The 9657-nt window shown below is 54.9% G+C and overlaps 1 protein-coding gene across 3 annotated transcripts; it reads left to right on the plus strand.

Moving 5' to 3' along the window:
• Positions 1–6: 6 nt before the first annotated feature.
• On the plus strand, positions 7–9332 carry ZNF319 (zinc finger protein 319). Of its 3 annotated transcripts, none has more exons than XM_042027169.1 (2): positions 7–218; positions 1683–9332. In XM_042027169.1, the coding sequence occupies exon 2, from the start codon at positions 2056–2058 to the stop codon at positions 3715–3717; it is 1662 nt and encodes a 553-aa protein (XP_041883103.1). In that variant the 5' UTR covers positions 7–218; positions 1683–2055; the 3' UTR covers positions 3718–9332. The 3 variants fall into 3 exon arrangements, with proteins under 3 accessions (XP_041883103.1, XP_041883105.1, XP_041883104.1); XM_042027171.1 differs by having other exon boundaries at positions 7–208; XM_042027170.1 differs by lacking the exon at positions 7–218 and adding an exon at positions 227–410.
• Positions 9333–9657: the final 325 nt, after the last annotated feature.

Below are 9657 nucleotides of genomic sequence, written 5' to 3' on the forward strand. Positions count from 1 at the left end.
CCCCGGCCGCCCCCGCGCCCCGCGCCCCTGAGGCGGCCCGGGCCCGGCAGGAGCGGGCCGGGCCATGCCGAGCAGGCCGCCTCGCCAGTTTGAAAGTACCTCTGCGCTCCCGACCGCGCTCCCTAAATGGTTGTCGCTTCCCACCTCCCACGGAGGGATGAGTTAGGCTGGAAGTGGCGCCGACGCGGGTCCCCGCGCAGAGCCCTCGGTAAGCCAAGGTTGGTATCGCCCTTCCCTGCGACGGGGCACAATCTTCCCTCCCCTTTAGGCCGAGATGCGTCGCCGGTGGGTTCATCCTGCCACGGTTCGCGGTGTGTGCAGGGGAAGGTGGCGCCTGGGCTGGGCTGAAGTTTGGTGTCCCGCCGAGCTCGGGTGCAGGTACCGTCACTGCGAGCCCTCGCTTCGTCAAGGTGAGCTCTGTAGGAGGAGGACGGCATCCTGCGTGCCGGCGGGGCTGCGGTGGGGCCTTTGGGGGCTTTACTGTCCGAAACTGTGCTGGAGCACCAAATAATGAAGTGTCCCCCACAGGCAGAGGTGGGTCCAGCACTACCTGAGCTGAGGGGCACAATCCAGTCTCAGCTGAGTGCCGGTGGAGGTGGGGATGTTGGGAAGTGGGATCCTCTGGTGCTCTTTATTGCTTATTTTTAGACATAAAAAATATTCTCGTGGTAGATCAAGGATTCCTTACCCTGGGGGCAGGTGGTTTGACACAGACATGGGATTGCTCTTGTGGGGCTGGGGGCTCGAGGCCTGGGAGTGTTGGTGGCTGCTGCTCACCAGGGCTTGCACCTTTCTTCTCCCTTGAGGTGTGTTGACACTGCTGCTCACTGGTGGGTCTTATTCTTCTCTAAATTAGCACCAGGTTTTACTGGACATCTCTAGAAAGACTGGAACTTTTCAGTGAGCACAAGCCTGGTGATGCTCTTTAGCAAGGCCAGGCAGCAGCTGTGGCATAGGTTGTTTCACTTCCATGTACTTTTATTCCAAGGTTTGGTAGGACGTTCAGCTGAGCCACTGCTTTAACTCTTCTTTTATCTTCACAGAGTGATCCCTGTGGGTTCTGTGTTCTGTCTGAGGATAGGAAAACATTGAGGGCAAATCTTCTCCTGAGCTCTCTGGCTCTTCTAGTCTGCAAGCACTGTCCAGAGAGGGGGAAATGCATTGTATACATCGCTTGGGTAACAGGCTAGATATCGAGGCTGAGAGAGGAGCAGAACTGTTTCACAGAGCTGTTTCAGCTGGGGTGGGATCATGTTAGGATCTGCTCTGACACCTGTAAAATCTAACCCAGTAGCTTCTTGATTGCACGGTGTTTGGTGCATGGCCTGTGCAGAGACCGATGTTCTCAGACAGTGCCCCAGTGGCGCTGGAGATCCAGTGACCCACTCAAGGCTGAGCTGAATGGGCCCTGGGCAGTTGTGCTGCCTCTCATGAGAGAAGAACACCCAAACATGTGCCTGGCTGTGTCCAGGCAGAGCCCATCCCTTTCCAGGCTGAGAACTCCTTGTCCCAGGCCCTTTGCACAGCAGCAAGTGGGGCTTCAGTTCTGGTTAGCTCCCCCACACTGGCTTCCTGGTAGGAGGGATGCAGGAGAGTTTTCAAAGAGAGCCATGGGTCATGGCTGATAGAGAATTGCCTGTGTTTCTTCTAAGACCTGACATGAGCTGTTTTCTTTCTTGCAGAGAGAGCTGCTCCCTGGGTTGCTTCCTGCACCCTTCCCAAGTGTGAGCACATCGCAGCCAGCACGGAGAAGAGCCTCCTCTTGTCTTCAAGGCACTTGCCTCTGCCTCCTGTTCTTTTGTCCAAAAGAAGGAAAAGCCAGACCAAATCAGTCCATAAAGAACTTGTGCTGATCTAAGGAGGAGGCTCTGGAGTCTCTGTCACCTCTTTTCTTCCCAGGATCCTGGCTGTGGGCTGGATTTTCTGTCCTCAGCTTCAGGGGATCAGTTACAGGGAATCAGGATCTCAGAATCTTTTGGTTTTGCTTTTACTTGAACCCTTTCAACCGGGAAGCTGAAGCTATCACTGCTAAAATCCCATTTTTTTTTCCCAAGCATGTCAGAAAGCTGGCAGCAGCAACAGCAGCAACCACAGCAGCCGCCGCCACCGCAGCAGCACCACGCTGGGGCAGCCGCCCTCCCAGAGCACTCCATCCCTCCCAGCACTGCTGACAACCCCTTGGGCTGTGCCGTCTACGGCATCCTGCTCCAGCCGGACCCCGGACTGCAGCACCACCAGCACACCCCCATCCAGGCTGGAGAGCCATCCCACAAATGTGGGGTGTGTGGCCATGACCTCGCTCACCTCTCCAACCCCCATGAGCACCAGTGCTTGCCAGGCCATGACCGCTCTTTCCAGTGTACCCAGTGCCTGAAGATCTTCCACCAGGCCACTGACCTTCTTGAACATCAGTGTATCCAGGTGGAGCAGAAGCCCTTTGTGTGTGGGGTTTGCAAGATGGGCTTCTCCCTCCTGACCTCACTGGCACAGCATCACAATGTCCACAACGGCAATGCCATGAAGTGCTCTATCTGTGAGAAGACCTACAAGCCTCCCGAGGTAGAGCATTCACAGGCTCTCGACCCCTCAGAGAAGCCCTACAGCTGCTCCATCTGTCAGAAAACCTTCAAGCACCTCTCGGAGCTGTCCCGGCATGAGCGCATCCACACAGGTGAGAAGCCGTACAAGTGCACGCTGTGTGACAAGAGCTTCAGCCAGTCCTCCCACCTGGTGCACCACAAACGGACGCACAGCTCGGAGCGGCCCTACAAGTGCACGGTGTGCGAGAAGACCTTCAAGCACCGCTCCCACCTGGTGCGCCACATGTACGCGCATTCCGGGGAGCACCTCTTCAAGTGCAACGTCTGCGAGCTGCACTTCAAGGAGTCCTCGGAGCTGCTGCAGCACCCCTGCACGCCCAGCGGGGAGCGGCCCTTCCGCTGTGGGGAGTGCCAGAAGGCCTTCAAGCGTCCCTCGGACCTGCGGCAGCACGAGCGCACGCACAGCGAGGAGCGGCCCTTCAAGTGCGACCTCTGCCAGATGAGCTTCAAGCAGCAGTACGCGCTCATGCGCCACCGCCGCACGCACAAGGCCGAGGAGCGCTTCAAGTGCAACCTGTGTGAGAAGGGCTTTGTGCAGCCCTCGCACTTGGTGTACCACCAGCACGTGCACGGCATAGAGAACCTCTTCAAGTGCAACGTGTGCCAGAAAGGCTTCAGCCAGTCCTCAGAACTGCTGCGGCACAAGTGCGTGCAGAACGCGGAGCGGCCCTTCAAGTGCGCGGTGTGCAACAAGTCCTACAAGCGGGCCTCGGCTCTGCAGAAGCACCAGCTGGCCCACTGCGCTGAGAAGCCACTCAAGTGCACGCTCTGCGAGAGACGTTTCTTCTCCTCCTCGGAGTTCGTGCAGCACCGCTGCGACCCGGCCCGCGAGAAGCCCCTCAAGTGCCCCGACTGTGAAAAGCGGTTCAAGTACGCCTCGGACCTGCAGCGCCACCGGCGCGTGCACACGGGCGAGAAGCCCTACAAGTGCTCCTCCTGCGAGAAGGCCTTCAAGCAGCGTGAGCACCTCAACAAGCACCACAGCGTGCATGCCCGGGAGCAGCAGTATAAGTGCATGTGGTGCGGGGAACGGTTCCTGGACTTGGGCCTGCTGCAGGAGCACAGCGTCCAGCACACGGCCGAGGGTGCCTACCAGGTGGCTGCCTGCTTGCCATGAGCCTCCCGCCCCATGGTGGTTTTCAGCTTGCATGGGACGCTCCTGAGCCTTGGCCTCCCCTTCCCTCTCCTCGGTTGTAGGCAACCTCCAGGGAGTGTGGGGGAAAGGGGAGGTACGGTGTATGGGCAGGTAAACTTTCCTCTGGCCTCAGTGGTTGATATGCCACCTGTATCAAAGTAGCAACAGACGACATGAACATCTCAAAGGGGTGGAAAGGAAAGGAGGGAGGTGGAGAGAGGAAACTATGGCTGTAGATGCCTGGTGTTCCCTGGACTGTAGTTCATGCTGTACCTGCAGTTCCAGTCCTGGGAGCTCAGCTGCCCGTTGCAGGCACCAGCTCTTTGTGTCCAGCCGTTTTCCCCTGCCCTGCCTGGCAGGGTTGGTGGGGAGGGCTGGGTGACTCTCCTCCTGGAGAGGGCTTAGGAGCAAGGCAGAGCCAGCCCTCCCTTCTCCCAGGGTGTGCTGCTTGGCATGGAGGTTTCTGCTGCTGGGGTCTACCAACTTGGTCCAAGCTCAGTTGAGGGCACCATTTCAGATCATTAGTGTTGATTAACTGCCCCAACCTCCCCTGCTCTCCCTTCTTCTAGAGTGTTGAAAGGGAAAAGCCATGGGGCTGCACAGCTCCAAAAAGCACTTTGGCATTGCTGCTTTTGCAGTCGCTGGCTGTCACACTCTGCAAGGATTTTGAGTGAGCCTGCCCGCCCACTGTCCCTGCCAGCTGCATAGGGAACTGTAGGAAGCACTGTGCTGCTACCAGAAAGCATGGCAAGAAGCACTGGGACAGTCTGCCCAGGAGGAGGTCGTGGATTCTCCCTCTCTGGAGACATTCAAGACCCACCTGGACATACTTCTGTGTAGCCTGCTTTAGGTGAATCTGACTTAGCAGGGAGGTTGGACTAGATGATCTCCAAAGGTCCTTCCAACCCTAACAATTCCATAATTCTGTGACAGCATTCATACCCTGCTCCTGGCCAAGAGCTTGGCATTCAAGAGCTGCTTCCCAAGGGACCTAGCCCTCCTGCTGAGCCTTGCCTCCAGTCCCCAACCCCTCGAGTACCCCTTGGGCTGTTAGTAGTACCTCCAGCAGGGTCAGGCAAAGGGCTGCCACAGCTCCAACACTAACAGGTGAGATGAACACTACAATAACCTACAACAGCAGAGGTGTTGCCATGGCCAGCAGTAATCCATGGCACATGCCAGGGGCTTGGTGTCTGATTTGCTGGACGAACCAGAGCAAGCCAGGAGAATCCTTTCTGGACTGCAGGCTCGGCTCCATGGGGAGGGCAAGGTTAGCAGTGGCTAAAGGAGAAGTCTACTTTTCCCCCTCTTGCAGGAGTCCTGTTTTACCCCTTTGCCCTTTCTTTACCTCGTCTGTATTTTTCAGGTTTTGCACACTTCTTGTAAACATCACTTAAAAATAAATCTCCCCTAGCAAGGTTGATGCAGCCTCAGGTGTTTTCCTCTGCAGGAATTTGCTGGCTTCTCATGTCCAAGAGATCCATTACGTGTCAGTTAGATGCCTTCAAGGTTGAAGGTGTGCTTACTAGGTTTCTCCCCAGCCTTCCCCTCTCCATCTTTGGAGATAATAAGATGTTAAGTATCCATCTGTGGAGATGTTCAATCCCTGATTGGATGTGGTTGTGGACAACCTGGTGTAGCTGACCCTGTGCAAGCAAGAAGTTGGACCTGATGGTCTTCAGAGCTCCCTGCCAGCCTCAGCTCTTCTGTGGTGTTGGCTGGTGGTCTTGTGAGGTTGTAGTGAGCCTCAAGTAGTGAACAGCAGCCAGTAAGTTGCCCATGTGCTGCACAAGTGATTAGGACAAGGTTAATAACTGTTGTCCATGGCAAGTGTAGACAGATTAACCTTGCAGAGGGTTGGACTGGGCCTGCATCTCTGGTGGGGAGCACCTGTCGGAAAGGTGGAGAAAGGCTTTAGTTTTCCATTTCCAGCATGGTGAGGGGGAACAGAGCGTATTTTCAGGGGCTGGGACGGTGCAGTGGCAGGTTAGACCCTGGGGCTGAGTCTTCTTCATGTGCAACTTTAAGGAGATTAAAACAGACTGTGCTCTCTGCTGCCCAAGGAAGAGGGACCCATGATGGTTATCTTACTTTGTGCTGCCTCAAAGATGTAGAACTTCCTACCAAGTTTTCCATCTGTGTTTCTTTTTCCTCTTTTTTTGTTTTACCTTTTTTTAAAAAGCAGTTTGTTAAAATTCATTAAAAATACTGTATAGTTTAACTTGATGTCATACTGGATCTTTAAAAAAAAAAAAAGATGTGGTAACTTGGATTTTTAAAGAGCTCTTTAGTTCTAGGTAGCTGGTTTTTGCTGTTTAGTATGTAGTAAGTTCAGTGTATGCTTTACTGTAGGAGTAAAAGAGAGTCCAAACCAAGGAAGGCTAATCCTGTCTTTACAGAAGGGCTTGGTGGTGATGGAGGCTGAGAGTGTGGGACCAGATGAGGACTGTGGCACCCACCTGAATCCTTGATTTGCTCCTGCCTTGGGCCATGGTTCACTCTGCTCTTGCCCAGCACAGCTGCCAGAGGTTCAGTGGTTGCCCTGAGCACTTGAGCACAGTGCTGGAAGCCAGGATCAGTGCCCAGGGCTTGGAGCTTGCAGAGAGGCTCATCTTCAGTAGGAGGAAGGTGTGAGATGGAGGCGGCTGCAGCCTCCATGGGTTTTTGTGGCTCTGCTGTTTCTTTCTGGGGCAGCTGCTGGCTAGAGGAGGGTTTGGAGAAATCATTAACTGGCTGTGCCCTGCTCTCTTCCCTCCCCAGGAGCCCAGTGGGCTGCTCGGGTGACCGCCTGGTGCTTGGGGCAGAGGAGGATGGTGGTGAGCCCCAGACACAGCTCCACACTATGCGGTGGCCACGGAGCTGCCAGATTCTGTCCCCTTGGTATAGCTGGACATAAGGACTGTTGGGGGGTGTTTCTCTTGTGCTGAGCAGCTGGGCAAGACCTGGATATCCCAGTGAGGAGCTGTGGCTCTGCCTAGGGTGTGGCAACAGCCAAACAGTGCCTGGGGCAGAGAGTCTCGTCAGGGCTGTGTGCATGGGGCCCCATGCCAGGGAGAGAGGGGATGCTGTGTAGAGCTGGGGGTGGATGAGCCCAGGTCCAGGTCAGCTGGTGCCTGTGAATAGGTGCCTCCAGGTTCAAAAGCATCATGCTGCAGGATTAGAGCATCATTATTAGGATTGGCCATGAGTCCATGATGACTCAGTCTCTTGTTTCATTTGCTGCCCTGCAACCGCCCAAATCCTGTAGAAGCCCAATGGAGAACATGCAGCTGGAGCTTGGGGATGGAGGACCTGTGCAGGGTGGGCCACTGAGAGCGTTTGTTATATTTTTATAGGAGCATTTTCTAGTTGGAAGCAGCAGTGTTGCCTACAGGGGGTAGGGGAAGCAGGTCCATCTCTGTTGCTGTGCCTTTGGGTCGTGTTTTTTCCAGTGAGGTGGGAGGTGGTGGAAGTAGCAGTAAGCATGTGTCAGGAGTGCTGTGCTCTGTGGGGAGACAGGGGCTGGCCTGGGACTGATGTCCCTGGAGCATCACACTGCAGGGCTTTCTGCTGACTGCTGGTGTTTCCTTTTCAAACCAAAGAGCAGTTGGGGCCAAAGGCCTTTGGGGAGTAAACCATGTTTCTACTCTGTACCTGTTGCACTTCGCTTCTGGTGTTTATTTCAAGCGACTTTCATGCTCCTGCCTCTGCTTGGCCTCTTGCATCCCTCACTGCCCTGCAGCACCTAAGAGAGTTGCTGTGCTGGAGCTGGTGTGCCATCAGCCCCGTGGCAAGTGCTCGTGCCAGTTCAAGACCTAGTTGCCAGACCACCTGAGGATGCTGTGTGGGGCTGGGTAGTGGGTGGTCCCTCCCGAGGGGTGGTTCTCTTTGACAGGCAGTCTGAGCATAGGGTGCTACTGGGGAGGCAGCAGGGAGAGTTGGGTTGGGCAGAGGTTGTGTGGGTGTTGTCTAGGATGTAAATCCTGCTCTCTAGGGCTCTTCCTCTGGCTTCCTGGGTCCAGGAAAGGGTAGTCTGTAACCTGGGCTTTTACTGACCTTCACTTCCCCTTAGCCTACCTACAGGATGCCTTTAGCTGTCTCAGCCCCTTCCCTTCCACAGCTTATACTTTTAAAAGACATTCTCAGCTTCTTTTCTCTTTGTTCAGTTCTTTATTTGTAAGCAGTGCTTTGTTTTTCATTACATTTTCATCCCCTTTTCCATACTGATTGTGAAGTCTCTTCCTTCGTTCCCGCCTCCCTACGCTCCCCCAGCCCCAAATTCCTTTCCCAGGCTGAGGTAGGATCCAGGTGATACCAAACCACTGATGGTGAGATCAGGTGTTTAGGACCTGAATCTTGCTGGAATCCAGTGGGTGCTTCTGGTCCTTCCCCACAAGAGGCCATCCACTTCACTGGGCATGGGTGATGCCTGTGGCCTGGCAGCTTGGCTCGGCCAGATCCTGCCCATGCTCTGGCAAGCGAGTCCAAGCCAGGACCAAGGGCCAGAACAGAGCTGTAGGAAATGGGGACTGGGGTGGGAGCAGCCATTTGCATGGTGGGTCCCTTTGTCACATCTGGGGATTAAGTCAATGAAGGACTGTCAGACATTCCTGGGGAGATGTCGTGGCTCTGGGGTGGGCTCAGACGGCGCAGTTAGTTCCCCTGGGAGTGCCTATGGAGCAGCTGTGTACATCAAGCAGGTGACTGAGCTGAGTTAGCTGTGGCAGGGACACCCCTGGGACCATGGGTATGCCCAGGTGGCCCAGCCAGCTCTCCAGTGAGCAGATGCCATCTCTGCAATCTGGGTGGGAAGATGTGCATGCTCTGGTCTTGGGGCTCATGTGCTGGACTGGGCGACAAAGGGGAAAGCATCCTCTGACAGAGTTTTGGGACCATCTCTGGGTGCTCAAGCCTGCCCTTGCAGGGAGGAGGGGAGGGAGTAGAACACTTTCTGCACTTCCTTGGGTATTTACCATCAAGTCCAGGCTGCAGCTGAAGCCTGGCCATTAAAAAATAGACAAAACCCTCTTGTTGCACTTCAGAGTTTGACTCTTTCTCCATTGGGTGGCAAGTTCACCTGTGGGAAGGTTCCTGTGCATGCAGGTGAAATGCTGAGGTTCAATAAGGGCAGGCCAGTGAGGGTTGGGGCTGGCAGCTCCTCCTGGGCCCGGTGAGCACCCATCTTCTCCCCAGCTGCCCGGCTTCCTCCGCAGCATCTCCTGGCAGCTGCCTCTGACACTTCCTGGGTGTGAAGATGCTGCTCTCACAGAGTGCCTGGGATGCTCAGTGGGGAGAGCAGGACCCCAGGTGGGAGCTGGACCATGGGCTTGTCTCTGAGTGCCTCCAAGCCGTGGATCTGAGGGACTTCATGGTCAGTGAGGTTCTTGGGCTCCTCCCCAACCCGTGGTCATGACTCCGGTAGAGTTCCCAGGGCTGTTGGAAGTTGCGGCCAAGGTTGCTGAGGTTTGTGTGGCTTGCAGTGCCTTTAACACTGCTCTCCGTGTGTTTCTAAGATGATACTCCATGTATGTGTGTATATATATTGTAATAACACATCCCGCTCTTCTGTGTGAGTGTCAAATGGTTTTGCTTTACTAATAAATTTATAGTTATTTATACCTTCCTGTGGGTGTGTAAGATTTCTGGAGCGGAGGCCATGTGCCAAGCGCTGCCTCCTCATATGTCTTTGTGCTCTGTCTGGCTCTGCTTGGGGGTTTTTTTCATGTTTTCTTTCTTTCTTTCCCCTGAACTTTCTTGAAGTAGAATTAATGGTTCACCTTCCTCGTAACCAGAAGATGCAGGGTATCAGCAGGCTCCCAGGGGCCAAAAGCAAACACAAGCAGAGTCTGCAGCATGGTTTTTGCCCCTTGCTACGGTTGGAATGATCCCTCCCCAGGGCAAAGCTCTTCCCTGGGAGCTTCAGGACAGGAGCAGGCAGGAGTC

Source organism: Corvus kubaryi, unplaced genomic scaffold (assembly GCF_017639235.1).
Source record: "Corvus kubaryi isolate FWS band 111438036 unplaced genomic scaffold, C.kubaryi_AGA036_p1.0 37300, whole genome shotgun sequence".
In the NCBI taxonomy this organism is placed as follows: Eukaryota; Metazoa; Chordata; class Aves; order Passeriformes; family Corvidae; genus Corvus; species Corvus kubaryi.

Coding starts and splice junctions, on each gene's coding strand:
- ZNF319 (XM_042027169.1), top strand. CDS start 2,056: ATGTCAGAAAGCTGGCAGCAGCAACAGCAGCAACCACAGCAGCCGCCG.